The sequence below is a fragment of the Corapipo altera genome, unplaced genomic scaffold (assembly GCF_003945725.1).
Source record: "Corapipo altera isolate COAL_440 unplaced genomic scaffold, ASM394572v1 60935, whole genome shotgun sequence".
Classification (NCBI taxonomy): Eukaryota; Metazoa; Chordata; class Aves; order Passeriformes; family Pipridae; genus Corapipo; species Corapipo altera.
In genome coordinates this window covers 1,017,814-1,033,107 of record NW_020885003.1, presented here as the reverse complement: position 1 = coordinate 1,033,107, position 15,294 = coordinate 1,017,814, and the positions used below count along the sequence as shown (strand labels likewise).

At 39.1% G+C, this 15,294-nt stretch overlaps 1 protein-coding gene across 1 annotated transcript in view; it reads left to right on the top strand.

Annotated features, from left to right (window-relative positions):
* CAMK4 (calcium/calmodulin dependent protein kinase IV) overlaps positions 1 to 9,803 on the top strand; it is an 88,349-nt gene extending 78,546 nt beyond the window's left edge. Inside the window, exons 8-10 of the mRNA XM_027667220.1 lie at positions 3,407 to 3,533; positions 5,600 to 5,752; positions 8,112 to 9,803. Of these exons, the coding sequence (XP_027523021.1) occupies positions 3,407 to 3,533; positions 5,600 to 5,752; positions 8,112 to 8,276 (445 nt within the window). The 3' untranslated portion in view covers positions 8,277 to 9,803. The remainder of the gene's footprint in view (positions 1 to 3,406; positions 3,534 to 5,599; positions 5,753 to 8,111) is intronic.
* Positions 9,804 to 15,294: the final 5,491 nt, after the last annotated feature.

Here is a 15,294-nt window from a genome sequence, read left to right as displayed (position 1 = left end):
ACTTCTGCACTGGTGTAAAAACAAATGTGTGAGTTGCTGCTCTGAGTGGAACACTACCAGAATGGATATTCTTCCACTTCTGAACATGAGCCAACAGTGTGTCCAGGTGACCAAGAAGGCCAATGGCATCCTGGCCTGGATCAGGAACAGTGTGGCCAACGGCACCAGGGAAGTGATCCTTCCCCTGTACTCAACGCTGGTGAAGGAACATCTTGAGTACTGTGTCCAGTTCTGGGCCCCTCAGTTCAGGAAGGATATTGAGGTGCTGGAGCAGGTCCAGAGAAGGAACGAGGCTGGTGAAGGGACTCGAGCACAAGTCCTGTGAGGAGAGGCTGAGGGAGCTGGAGTTGTTTAGCCTGGAGAAGAGGAGGCTCAGGGGAGACCTCATCAGTCTCTATGACTCCCTGAAAAGAGGTTGTAGCCAGGTGGGGGTTGATCTCTTCTCCCAGGCAACTCTTAGTAAGACAAGAGGGCATGGTCTTAAGCTGTGCCAGAGGAGGTTTAGTTTGAATATTAGGAAGAAATTCTTTACAGAGAGGGTAATCAGGCATTGGAATAGGCTGCCCAGGGAAGTCGTAAATTCACTGTCCCTGGTGGTTTTTAAGATGAGAGTGGATGTGGCACTTAGTGCCATGGTCTGGTAACCACGATGGTAGTGGATCAAGGGTTGGACTTGATGATTTCGGAGGTCCCTTCCCACCCAGCTGATTCTATGATCCTATGATTCTATGTTTCTTCCTCCTTATGATCCTTCCTACTCCCAACTCAAAATCCAATTTGATGTGCAGGAATAAGCCAGGCAAAAATCCACTTCGCTATATTTTCCTTTTAGCTTTAACAGTAGTCCACATTTAAAGCTTTTCTATTGAATGTAAATCTCTGTGGGTCAATATAGTCTGGTGGTACATGTACAATAACTAACTCATTAATCCTGCAGCCTAAAGGACAGTGTTGCATATCTTGGTCTCATTGTTTAGTAGAAGGAATGCTCTTCAGTACAGTCCAAAAATTGCCTTTCTGTATGTGCCTCCAAACTGGAATGAATGTAAGAGCAACAACCATGTTACAGAAGATCTGCATAAAACTTCTCATTAGTCTTCTTGTTAATCAAAGTGGACTTAGCATTTGATTAAGAAAAACTTTGACACATATTTTGACTTAACAGTTTTTCCTGAGGCAAATTATATTAAGATCTATTGATGACAACTGTCATAATTCCAGGGAAGCCACATGTTACAGTTTTAAAAGGTAAAAAGAACAGTCCTTGTGTATTCCTGTATTAGAAATCCTTCAGTATGTTTGAGATGCAGATAGAGGTCAACAAATACAGAGGCTTTACCTGTAGTTTTAATTGCATGGATTTAGTTAAAGATGGTTTTTCACTAACTTAAAAGGAGATAAACCACCATTTGGTAATTTTTTAATTGTTTTTGTAGCTGTTTGCATTGTTTTTTTCTCTATTTGTATGTAATTGATATAAAATGAGTCATCACAATAAAATTATATTTCAAAATAAAATTAAATCAAGAGCAGCTTGATTGAATCTTACTCTGCTTTAATTAATCTAATTTGAAATCACACCTCTAGTTTTATTCATCTCATTTGGCATGTAGCAAAAAAAAATCTGTCTGCTGAAATGGATTTTTATTTTAAGTAGAAGCATATCTGTAGAAATTGTAAAAAGACAAAAGATGATAATAGTGAGTTACAATGAAAGTAGAGAAAACTTAGGAGATTTTCAGTGTAGTCAGATGAAGTCTTAAACATACTGTGTGTATGTATGTGTGTATGTAAATGTACTGTGTGTCACCCGGTATCCAAAATCCAGTTTGGGCTGACCCAGTGAGGGCCCCCAGTGAGGGGCCCAACAACCCTTCTCAGCAAAGGTGTTCCATGGGGACGGCAGTGACCTGATGCAAGTCCAGAAATGGTGATGGGACAGGAGGCAAAGAGGAGGGCAACAGCTGGGGTGCTGTGGCCAGCTCCCACCTACTGAAGCACATGGTGTTTGGAGGCTGGATCCTGGTGTTTTAATCCATCTCTACCAGACCTGGAAATTAATAATGTGCCCAGAAGGTGCTTACAATGAAGTGTTTCTCCTCTTCAGCAGTGGAATGTGATGCAACTGTTCATCCACAGCTATGCACCACTCCCAAAACCACAATTCTTCCTTGAGCATCAGGCTCCTGTTTCAGGACAGTAAGCACATTGATTAGATTTAGAAATACAAAACCAAGTTAAACTATAAAGTTACATTTTGTAGACTTCTTACTGTCTTGATCATTATATCAGCTGTTGTTTTCCTGTCATCATCTCATTGCTTGTTGCATTTTCTGGAGGCAGAGTAGCAGATAGACTTTCTGTTTAGCTCAGATCACATTCTGTTTGAATAGGAAATTCACTTAAAAATATCTGATTATGTGTGCAAGCATGATTAAAGTGAAAGAAAGCAATAAAAAAGGACATTATATAAGTGGAAACCACTTCTGTGAGTTTGCTTTTCCTGAGGCCAGCAGTGTGGATCTGTGCTGGGATCTGTATTATTCAATATATTCAAAAATGCAGTCATTAGTGAGATCACAACATTTCTTGTTTGTACCTAGGTTACCTAAGTAAAGATGTGGGGTGATTAATAAAACCTGACAGAGGTTTTTACATTTTGTGGATCATAGGATGAAAGAATGTACAGGGATGAACACAATCAAAAATCAGTCCTAATAACTGGATATATAAAACCTTCTAACTTCACAGGTAAAATGAGGTTCCTCAGCTAATTCCTATTCCTCTGGCAAGAGTTACAAAGATTCTGATAAACACTCTGTGATCACGTTCACTCTGTGCTTGTAAACAGTCTAAAAAAGTAAGGTCAGAAAGTTCTAGCAAAGAAACTAAGACTAAAATAGAAAACATCATTACACTAATTTGTGACTTAGTAATGCGCCCATTTGCACCCACTTCAAAAAGGCACATAGTGGGAGAAGCCTCACTGAGACAGCAGTGATGAGCAAAGGTTTCAGACTGAGGAATAACTGGTAGTTCAAGTGACTTCAACCTGAGACCAGCAGAGCAAAGAGCTGCTAGAAAATATTTATTAGCATGTAGAAGGTATACAGATACCAACTGGTGCATGGCTACCCTTACGGTAAGTCCATGTACTAATAGTTCCAATTAAAGACATGTGAAAATGGAAAATTTACAATTTGACCAGCCTTTCCCAGTGTTATGAATACTTTTGACCACATTTTTCTCTGCTCTGTAGAATTAGGAGTTCATGAGTACAGCCAGGTCTGGTTTTACAAAGGGGTCTACAGAATACAAAGTAGGGAAAAATAGTACCATGAACTGTTCCTAACAATCCAAAGACTAATTAATCTTTGATAAATTTATTTCTTTTTTATCCTTGCAGACTTTGTGGCTTTGAACCATTTTATGATGACAGGGGAGATCAGTACATGTTTAAGAGAATCCTGAACTGTGAATATGACTTTGTGTCCCCCTGGTGGGATGATGTGTCTCTGAATGCCAAGGATTTAGTAAGTAAAGCAAAAATCAGATCAGAGTACCTAGTATCACTTCCACTGAGTCAATTTTTGGGGTGGGGGAAGAATAATTGGTTAATTAATTGTTCATACAGCCCCTTGCTGTTAAATATCCCTGTTAGTCCAGTGCTGTAATTTTGCCCTCAAAACCATGGATGTTCAGGTCCTTCTCTGAACAAGCCAGATTGTTAGCAGCTGTCACAGTGTTCATGTATGCCTGCCTTTTTTTCCAGCTCTGAAGCTCATTCCTCTTTTCTGGGCAACGACTTTCAGGGGAAAGTAAAAACAAGCCTTTTATTTTTTTTCAGTTTTCAAGCCTGAACTTTAGGGAAAGAATATTAAAGGAAATGAAACTTTTTTTCCCCCTGCTTTTTCTGACAGACTTTTTCTGTCCATTTAAGATTTTTTCTCAGTTGATGAGAGAAGATTGATTACTTTTAAATATGGTCCATTAGCAAAATGCAAGAGCTGGCATGCTATCTGCACTGTATTCTTTCATTACTGGATAAAGTAATTTGGATTCAGGAGATGCTGATCTGCAGAGATAGGTATGCTTGAGTCTGATTTTTAGTCAGTGATCACTTGCATAATTCAGTTATTTCTAACATTGAAAACACAAATGGTCTGTTCCATATTTCTTATACAAAACTCTGTCATGAAATACTGTGTAATTGGTGTTTGTGAAGTACTTCAGGACATTTCAAATGGAAGTACGGTAGAAGTTCAAAGTACTTTTTTATTGTTTGATTAGATGCGAAGTTATTCTAAAGTCAAAAAAATATCATTTACTGCCAGATAAACAGCAGCCTTAAAGTAAAACTGCTTATTTATTGTGTATACAGAGCTTTTGTCCAAGTTGCTCCATACTGTTCTGGTACAATAAAGCTCAAAGTTTCAGGTTTGAACATTGAATAGGAAGTTGTAGATAAGGATGAAGGCCATGACTCTTAAAACCTTCTGCTGTGGGCAGTTCTGGAGGTCCAGTTGAAGGGATTTGTTTACCTTGACTTCTTCCATGGAGACACAACAGGCTGGATTCATCACAATGCCTGGCACCATCTTTCTTTAATAGTTCTTTGTAGGGAAATTTCAGAGAACCCTAAAGCGAATCTTCCCTCACACTTGAGTACAAAGCAGCAGTGGAGCCCTGTGCCATCGCTTGCACTCTGCTCCAGGAGGGTGTGCAGTCAGGAGAGCTGGGTAAGTGTGGCTCTGCAAAGTATCATCTGTGTACTTTGTTACTCCATCCCCACCTTTCTTTCTCTTTTTTTCAAAACTCTACTAGTCCAGACATAACAGCAAAACCCATGAAAGATGGCTTGACTGGACACACTTTGTATTCAGCACTTTGTACCAACCCCACTCCCAGGGGTATGTTTGCAGTGCCTTTTTCCCAAAAATGTCCTACTCTCACGTTTGGAGAGGTGCAGCTTCACTGGCCTTGGTGACAGAAAGACTGGTGTGAACAGCATTAGTTTCAGGGTGGGCTAAGAGAAAAATACTTGTACAGTGGTTTTTAGTTCATGTGTACAAGAGGTTTTAGAGAGACTGAAAGAAACATTTCCTTTATGATGTACCTGATAGTGACTGCATGGTACAAGTCTGCATGAGCTGCACACACTATAATTTAAACTTTCTAATCCCATTTAAAACTTGTCCAAATACAAAAGTAGAGACACTGCTCAGAGAAACTACCTGGTTGGGGTTATTTTGAGAATCAGTTAGGGTTTATGTGGTAATTCAGACATGCAACACCCTATGGCAGATACAGGTCAGCTGCATTGGTACCTATTCTTAATACGTTGGTAACCGGTTGATTTGTTTTTCTTCTCTCTTCCCCCTTAATGGCTGTCTTACTCAGATGTTATTTATGGAGGACCAAGAAATGCCAGAAGCAAAATACTTGCAAAGACACAAATGAAATTCTTGTTGGTTTCCTAGAATGCCTTTCACCTAAGGTGCTTCCCAAAACCAGGATCAGAGCCCCAAAATGCAAAGCTAGGTAAATATAAATGAAGAATAAGGTTAATAGTCTTTTGTGTTTCTTGCTTGTGATGCAGGTTAAAAAGTTGATTGTTTTAGACCCCAAGAAACGCCTCACCACTCTACAGGCTTTGCAGCACCCATGGGTCACAGGGAAGGCAGCAAATTTTGCACATATGGACAACGCACAAAAGAAACTTCAAGAATTCAATGCCCGGCGTAAACTTAAGGCAAGTCTCTGCACACAGTCTCTGTTTTGGCTATGAAAGCATGCAATTAAATTAGTAATCTTGCAGAAAACTTACATATCTTTTGAGGACAACATTCCATAGTGGTATGGAAGATTTTTATTTAAGGTAACTGATGAAAATTGAAGAAGTGGAAGCTGATTTAGTCGATAACTGAAACCAAATAAATAAAAATTGGTGAAGCGGATTGATAACTCTGTCTACACAGATAGAACTGCTGAGAATGCACACAACTTTCACAATTTTCTTACCTTCCTTCCTTCCCTTCTTCCTTTCTTCCTTCTGTCCATCTGTCTGTCCTGTACTGTTTGGCATCCTTATAGTACTGACAAGAAGGAACAAAATTCTGAATAATTTCTTAATGAACATCCATAAATCTGTAAGAAATTTAATCTACTGTAGCATATTTTGGTCTTTAAACCACCCTGAGTTACTCTACCAGCAGGCAGCTAGGCATCTAACTGACATAACATCAGGAAACTTTCTTCTCCCAAAATCCCTTTTTCAATTGTTAAAGATTTGTGTCTGCTCAAAAGATATTTCCAGGGATACTTCACCACAGAAATTATTACCAACGGTTACAGTGAAGCTGCCCTTGTAGCCCTGGGGAATAAGGGTTATAAGCATCTTAACTGAGAGCTTTACAAACTCCATGCAAACTAAATTCACAAAAAAAATTACCCTTAACTTTCCTTTTGCTAATTTTTTTCAGTATTAATAGGGAACTGTGACAGAGAATCTCTACAGGGCAAAGAAAAACATTTTGTCATTTACAAAATTCTCAGAGACTGTAGATATTGTTCACATTGATGTTTTGATTTTGTGTTTCTTTATAGTTTTACACCTTTGATCACCAAAAAGATTTTTTTTGAAGACCAGGTTATTTAGATCTCTGTAGTCAATTTATTCTTTTGTGACTAAAAGCTAATGCTTTTTATAAGTTTGCTTCTTCGTTGCTTTTCTGTTAAAGATTAAATGATCAAATCTTCAATTATTAAGAGAATTAAGTGAAGTTAGCACTTATTGTAGAGTTTAAAGTTTTACACATATATACATGTAAAATAAACCATAAAAGTTTAGACAATTGATTGCTAGCCAAAAAAATAAGACCAAAGCAGAAACTCAAGCAGAACATGCTTTAGTTGTTGTTTTGTTAGTAAGAATAATATGAAATTATCCTCTCTTTCCCAACATACAAATTCAGAGACAGGCTTTCTTTATGTAAAGACATATTTTTATTAAATAACTCTAAAGGTCTCAGTCATGATTTTGTTTTTCACGAGCTGTGTTGAATTTATTTCATAAACATCCATATGGCTTGTGAGAGATACACTAAAAGTATCTTTGGACATTATAACATCATTGAGTGGCCTATTCTTGTAATCAGTTGTCCAAAGTCCTCTCACCACTAAGTGGATCTCTGTGAATTTTGCTTTAAGAGGTCTGGACTCTCACTTTGAAAACTCTTGCCACTTTTTATTGGTACTTTTCCTTCATATTCTGTGTTAGCTGATTCGTTTTTATTGACAATGACTATGTAGTCTGTTTGTCATTAGCATCTTCTTTTTTTTCTTTTTATTTCCTTGCTTCTGTTTGTTTGTTTGTTTGTTTCAGCATGATTACCTCTCCAAGGTATCCACAAAACTTACTCCTCATCTCCTCCCACCGACCCACTTCTGTGACGCCTAAGCAAAAAGCTAGCCAAGTCAAAAGTAACTTGAGCTGTCATACACAGAGATTAGTATTTCTTTTCCTCACCTCTGTATTTTTGTTTTTTCAGGCAATAAAGCTCTTTGAGGCAAGGGCTAATATAACTGTCTTCATGAGCGTCTTCATTTTGTGATATTTGGTGTGATATGAAAGCCTACCCGAATTAGTGGTTTTATATGTATATCCTTAGGAAGTTGCCTGTATGCTCTGCACCATTGTGCTTGGCATATGCATTAGTTCAATAATAATAAATATTGTTTTCCTTTGTGAAATTTTCATGGAATAATCGGTAGTGATACTGTTATTATTATGGTAGAAGATGGTTTTCTCTTTGCCATCTAACTTCAACATGAAAACCTGAAATAGTTTCTAAAAAAAAAATATGCAGCACTTGCAGCTGAAAAAAGAAGTCATGTTCATGTTGTCCAACTTGTAACCTTGTGACAGCAGCAATTTTAAACCTCAGTCTAGAATTTCAGATGGTCTTCTGAATCTGTCCAAGCCCAGGCAGGTATGTGATGTTACCAGGAAGACTAAAGGTAGTTACATTCCCTACGGGGAGTATGCTGAGGCTGCATTGCTGACATTTCGTGCCTTTTAAGGAACATTTTCTTGGTCCTCTCTCTCCCAGGCTGCAGTAAAAGCTGTTGTGGCATCAACGCGCCTTGGCAGCGCCAGCAGTCACAGTGCACACGACAGCAACAAGCCCAGCCACAACCCATCTCCCGTCCTCAGTGGCAAACCTGAAAAGAAACCCACTCAGGAAGCAGAAGCAGCTCCAGAGGAAATGTCTTAGGTCGATGTACTTCCTCCTGTCAACGGAGATCTGTCATTTCACACACCAGCTAATTTGTCATTCAGCAAGGAGATTTGTAAGCTTGACCTCTCTGGTTCTGCTTTGGGGTGCCAAATACTCTGGCTGGTGATCCTACCTTCAATGCATGTGACTGCTTATGAAAATAGTAAACTGTTCCATAAGGCATGTCATGGAAACAGTGTGATTTGCAGTAATACCGGCAGGTGAAAATATGGGGATGAATAACTACCTACCATAATGTGTATGCTTCATATACATCTATCTAGATGGCATTTGAAACAAAATGTTGTTTCATTTAATTTTATGGAAGTAGTTGTCTTATATGTGTTGTGAGTTTCTTTGGACTGTTTCTTTCCAGATCCATAGTCCTTGAGCAGACAAAATGGAAGGAAATACCAAACCAATGCTTTTAAAACTGATGTATGAAATAATGCTTTTTATCTGTAAAATCGAAAAAGTATTTGGGGATTTATGTGCAAAAAAACCATTCCACTACTTCTGGGAAGAAATTGAAATGTTAGTTCCACTGGGCGTGAAAATGTACATTGCTCAAGCTTGCATTGAGAATGCCTTATTCAGATTTTTCCTGTTTATATACAATATTTTAATAATAACCAAAATTACTCAGATTTCTGCCATTTAATTCTGTAGTAAAGTGTTAGTGAAATAAAATGATAGACTAAACAAGGATTAGAGTAAATGCAAATTTTTGACACCATATTTATTAATTAATTTCTAAACTGTGCAGCTAGAAGACTTTTTATAGGGCCTGAGGGAGTAATCTGCAATGTAATAGGTTGTAAATGCTTAAAGGAAGCTATTCTACAGCTTACTGATTTTACTTTGGGAAAATACTCTTATACAAGGTCTGGGAGCAAGTAGTGTAATCTAGTTGTTTCCTGGGTAGTTTAACCTCAGGAGTAACCAGTTTCTATTTGTCAACATAAACAGTCCATATTTTCCTTATAAAGGACCCTCCTCCGTGTAAAGTGATCCACCAGCACAGATCTTGCATCCACCCAGAGCTCCTGTGTCTTATCAGCTATGTGCATTGATCAGATTGCAAGAGTAGGGTCAGGCTCTTGAGCTGTCTTGATGTTTTTGTTGAATGTCATTGAAAGGAACTGAAAAATTAACATGCATCAGGATGTCTGACCATTTATACTTGTTATCAATTTGACAGCATGTGACTGTCATAAGGTTATGTTACAGAAACAGCAAAAAGAACCTGATGAACAACAATATAATTTGTGCTCGTTAAACTTTTTAATACTGATATTACCTAACATCCTAATACACTCAACATTCCTCCTTTGCTTTTGTTGTTTTTATGTTGATGTTAGGCCTTGAACAGCTTGTTTTGAAAAAATATATCAGCTACTGAAAAACGAATACTTCAATAAAACATTCAGAAGCTGTATATTTCCAGATTAGATTAAAAGGTAATACAATGTTATTCAGATGGTAGGTTTTATAAATAAAATGTGCTCTAGATTAATAAATAAAGGAAGATTAAAGATACTGTCTTTACTAGGTGCGAATGCATGTTAATGAATGTATTGTACTTGAAATTTTTTATCCACTTCTTAGAACTCTTTGAAGTTGTACGAAAAGGTTTGCTAACTAAGTAAGGTTGTAATTTAAAGTACATGTATCCATCCTTTTTTGAAGTGCACACTTTGAGGTCATCTGAAGCAGCTGATGGGCTCATGGCAGCTATGTAAGGCCAACAAGACACTTTTGCAGATTTTTCCCAGTGCAGTAAGACTAATCACTCTGGAGAAGATGATAGGTACCTCCACCTGTCTCACTTTTCACTGTCTTACTTCCTGTGAGGTGGCTGCAGGACAAATGCATTTCCACCCACTTTCCTCATCCCTCTGGTACTGTGGTGAAACCATCAAAGTTTGGTCACTAGGGAGGTTTGATGGGAGACACTGGATTTCTGTAACATTTCCTGCTTCATTTGGTATAGTTACATCTAATCTGCAGGAGTGGAGCTTGCTGAGCAGTCATTGTGCATCTATGAGAGCAGAAATATCTTCATCTGATGGTTTGTTAAGTTGAAAAGTAGTCCCAACTGATTCCTAAAGTTACCATTTTGCTAAATCTACCATATCATGTAGTAACTGTGAACTGATGCCATGGAACAGGAGACCTCTCTGTGATAGCATGATCTCAGAGGCAGCTCTGAGGCAGTGTGTAAAGGCTCTGGGGATTTGGTTGTTTTTACTTCATTTTCTTTTGTTGTGCTCAACATGAAACAGGGAAGATGCCTGTGCTGAATGGATTATCAGTTTATGACTCAGTAAAAGAGTGTACCTGGATGATGTTTGACAGCACCACACATGTGGAGGAAGAGGACCAGGGTGTATGCATGCAGTGCAAGAGAGGAGTCTTACCTGCATTGATTTTGTCTGAAAAACCACCTCCCAGCAGCATCTGCCGTAATTCAGACTGGGGAGTGCAACACCAGTGTCTAATTGTGGCTGAAAAATATGAACACACTTGAAAACTAGTGGAGATGGACCAGTTTCATGTCTGTGGTTATAAATTAGGTAGAAAGTCACTGATGCTCTTTTCTGTTGAAATCCTAAGCTTTAATTTTAAAAAATATTTAACATATTAACCAACTCCTTTAAATACAAAAAGGGAAATCTTGCCATCTTTTTGAAGTATTTGAATTGAGCAAAACTTCTTTTAATCACAGATTGTAGCACTGGCCTATTAAAGTCTAATATGTGAGAGCTTGCCTGAGGATCTGATGGCTGTTAAATAGCCAACAAAGTCCTGTCTCTGTGGCACAACAAGATTTTTCACAAGTTCAGAAAGATTCATCCCAAAATAGAACAGAGCTCCCATGATTTTGCAACTTTGTGGATGACACAGTAGATCACACTGCATGAGCCTGGTGCTGGTTTGTTAGCTTAAGTTCATAGTTTACATTGTGCAAGTATGCTGTAAAGAGACAGGCATATGCTACAGTCAAACTTCTGAATACAAAAGAACATTAAGGCAAAAGTTTTTGTTAGAGCATGTAGTTCAGAAGAAGGATACTAAGGACTCTGTCCCCAGAAGCGAGCAGGCTATCGGACACACAGAGAGATAAAAACTGCTCAGTATTCCCTTTGCCTTGGTGAAAAATGCAAAGAGTTCTGAAAAGCTGTGTAGCACTAGCGGAGGACAAAAGTGGCAACCAAAAACTTTTTGAAGAGGCCCAGGCCAGCAGGGAGCCCCAGGCTGGGAGAAAGGCTCTGGCTCACTGGTAGCCAGGCTCTATACTTGCCAAATAAAGCATCTTCTCCTACAACTCATACTGTAAGCACAGACACAACTGGCAGACACAGGGGGATGAGGAAAACATCACATTTTCTTCAGCTCAGCAGCAGGGAAAGGGAAGATGGTGCTTGAAGTTGTTAGTGTCCAGCTTAGCAGAAGAATGGTACTATCTGCTAAGCAGCAAATGCAGCAGGACCCTGGAAGATAAAGACTCTTTTCCATGTAACAAAGTCCCTCAGCTTCTGCACACCTACTGAGGCACGTTGATATGCAGAGCACTGCAGTGCAGCTCTCTGGGGTTTCAGGAGTGGCATATGAAGTTGTAGGGTGGAGGACTCCCACCAGATCTTTGCAAGGTGTCTTGCACATTGCCTGCTTACAGAATGACAGGCACAAGTCTCAGCACAGTGCCTTGACTCCAGCCTTGTGCAGGGGCTGGCTGTTCCTCCTGATGAAGAGCTCAGTTTTGTGTGGCTGAATATACCTTGTTGCTGCTGAGGTTATGAGTGCATAGCTCATGTAGGCATGACATTCATGTAACAAAAAATATCAGGCTGACCAAGCAAGATGCAGAGTTAGACCTGGAGCACAGCAGCAGTGCAAGTCCTGGAGATGCAAAAGGTGAGCAAGGAGATAGGGAAGAACATCCTTAAAGTTGCTTTATAAAACAATAATAACTCAAAGAATATCCTTTCTTCCCTTTTTGAATAATTCCAGGTAGAACATAAAACCACAATAGTGAGAGCTTATTCTGCTTTTGTATAAAGAATCTAACTTCTCTGATAATTCCCTGTACAATACCATGTTTCATTGAACCAAAAACATCAGCTGTGTTGCAAAATAAGAAGAAAACAATAAGGAATGAAAAGGAAGAAAATAGGAATAATATATTTACCTATAGGAATAAAATATTTACCTCTGCACAGAGCTCCTGGCGCAAGGTCAGCAGATGGCTATGAAGATGATGAGAGGATAGAAGCATCTCACTTATAAAGAAAAGCTGAGGGAGCTGGGCCTGCTCAGCCTTAAGAACAGACAGCTGAGAGGGGACTTCATCAATGTATACAAGTATCTGAAGGGAGGGTGTCAAGAAGATGGATCCAGACTCTTCTCATTGGTGCCAAGCAACAGGACAAGAGATGATAGGCAGAAACTGATGCACAAGAAAATCCTGAATATGAGAACTTTACTGTGGGGATGACTAAGCACTGGAAGAGATTGCCCAGAGGGTGTAGAGTCTCCCTTCCTTGAGATACTTCAGAACCATATGGGTGCAATCCTGTGCAATGTGCCTGAACAGGGAGGTTGGACCAGATGATGACCAGATGGTCACTTCCAATCTCACCCATTCTGTGATTCTTTGATTCTGTGATCTTACTTTCAGAACAATTCAGTGTTTACTGGCAATACTCTAGGTTCTCCACATAAGCAAAATTTTGCTTTATATCTGAGACGTAAAACTTCTGGCCAGAGTACTTCACCAAAGATTGCTGGTGGGTCAGTGAAGAGCATCCTTTGGAGCGTGAATCCTCTAAACAATATAAGGATAGAACAATGTGCATACATATTACTAAAAGTCCAGGAAACACATACAAGTAAAACCTGCATTACATCCTCTTCTACCCTCCAGAGTGGAACAGAGAACATGAATGCAGTCATGAACTTAATCATTATTGGAAGACATTCAAATATTGTGGGAATAGGCATAGTACAGAAGGTGAAATACAATGGAATAGTCAAAGTGGCCCAATTCTGAACTTAGCAGATTAAAATATGAATATGTACCTGCACACACAAATATATAAATTCATTAAAAGAGAGGCAGAGATTGCTGAACAATCTGTAAGAGCCATGTCTGTATTAACAGTTGCAGTACCTTTTAAGCCATCTTTTGTCCTTTGCCAGCATTACTCAGCTGGAACTGAAACTGTAATGATTAAAATCTTGTATACATGGATCACTGCTGGATGAAATTCAGAGTGAAGGATTTCAGAGTAAAGGATATCAGAGTATGAAAGATAATGGCACAAAGTTTTGCTGAGCTCTGGCTTCTTCCAAGGCACAACTGGGAAAAAGATTACTTCAGTGCCCTTGTCCTTTTGCATGATCAGGACATGGGTTGAAGTGGGGCAACAACACAAGCACAACATTTTGTGATGAGTTGCCCTACACTGCACCAGAGGCTCCCGACCAGTAATGATCCATCCACAGCATGTGTGGCAGAACTGACAATCTGGCCCTTAATTTGTTATCAGGAAGACATTTACTGGCCAAGGTATATTAAACAGCATGTGTTTGCCCCTGTGAAGTAGCACAGAGCTTCTCCCATAGATACTTCTTTCTGTCCACCTGAGACATTGCAGCATTCCAGAGTGCTGTATGACAACACACAAAGAGCAAAGCTTAAAAGAAAGGGATCTTATTTTTTCCATTTGAAACTCTGGCTTCAAGAACAAGTGTTAACATGCATTCATGGCCAAATGGCTTCTTTTTATTCTTCCCTTTTTTGCTTCCTCTTTTTTTTCTGGCACTGGCTGACAGAAATAGCTCAGTGATGTGCAACAAATGCCAGACAGAAACAGAAAATAATTCGGCTTCTTCGGTTAGTTTCCCAATAGAAAAGGAAGGCTCCTGGGCTGCTGTAGAAGCTGCTAGTATTTGGAGTGAGGATTCAGAGCAAAGTGACACAAGAATAACACTATGCCATGTTCTGCTCCTCAGCACCAGGAAGCTCCTTTGTCAACAACACCTTTTTCCTTCTGTAGAAAAGACTTTTAGGTCAATCGAAAGAAACACATCAGGTTTAGGAACTCTGAAAAATATCATGTGTGCTATGACCAGTGATCTTAATATCATTTATTTAATACCAATTGATATATTTAGTATCGTATTTTATGCAGCATTGCCATTTACAGTGTTGGCAGAAGAAACTGCAAAGTCAGTTCAGAACACTTGGTCCCTTTTCTTGCCTGAACTGTAAATAACGATCTGCTTTGTAACACAAAACTGTGTGGAGCTAATCATTGCACACACAGGGGAAGTCTATCAAAGAGAAAAAAGACTGTAATTCTTATCCCTGTGTTGTGTGGATTTGGGATGGCTCTTCTAATTGAAATTACTATGTCAAATGACTTGAAGCAGTTATTCTGGTAAACCCAAAAGCTGAAGGCAAGCCATTGAGTGTGATTTACAGCTGCAAATGGCATGTGATCTGTCTTAGAGACAATATGCTCTGGTAGGCACCAAGTCATATCTATTCATCCACAGGACTGTGCATAGGTGCTTGCATCCTCATATCAGTCCTCAGATCCTCAAGCATGATGGTGTTACTTACAAATGTTAACTTTACATGAAGGAGCACAATGTCACAAATCCCTAAGTAACACTGAACAGTGAATGCCTACAACAGAAATGGCAGAAAACTTTGCTACAGAACACACCAAAGAGAGCTCCTTCTTAGCTTTGTGTCGACAGGGAACAAAGTGAAAAATGTCTGTAAGTGTTTCTTCTGAGGTCTCATGTTCCTTGATTTCTGTTATTTTTCAGACTTCCCCACCAGACATGTATATGAAAGTATTGCAAACGTATTCAGTGGCAGCCTCCTCTAGGTGGATAAACCTCACCACTGACTCGACTTTTCATTTGTCAGATATCAAAGTTTTATTGTTTGTACTATTAATATGGCACCCAGTCTCTTCCTCAGCTTATCATGGGGCCT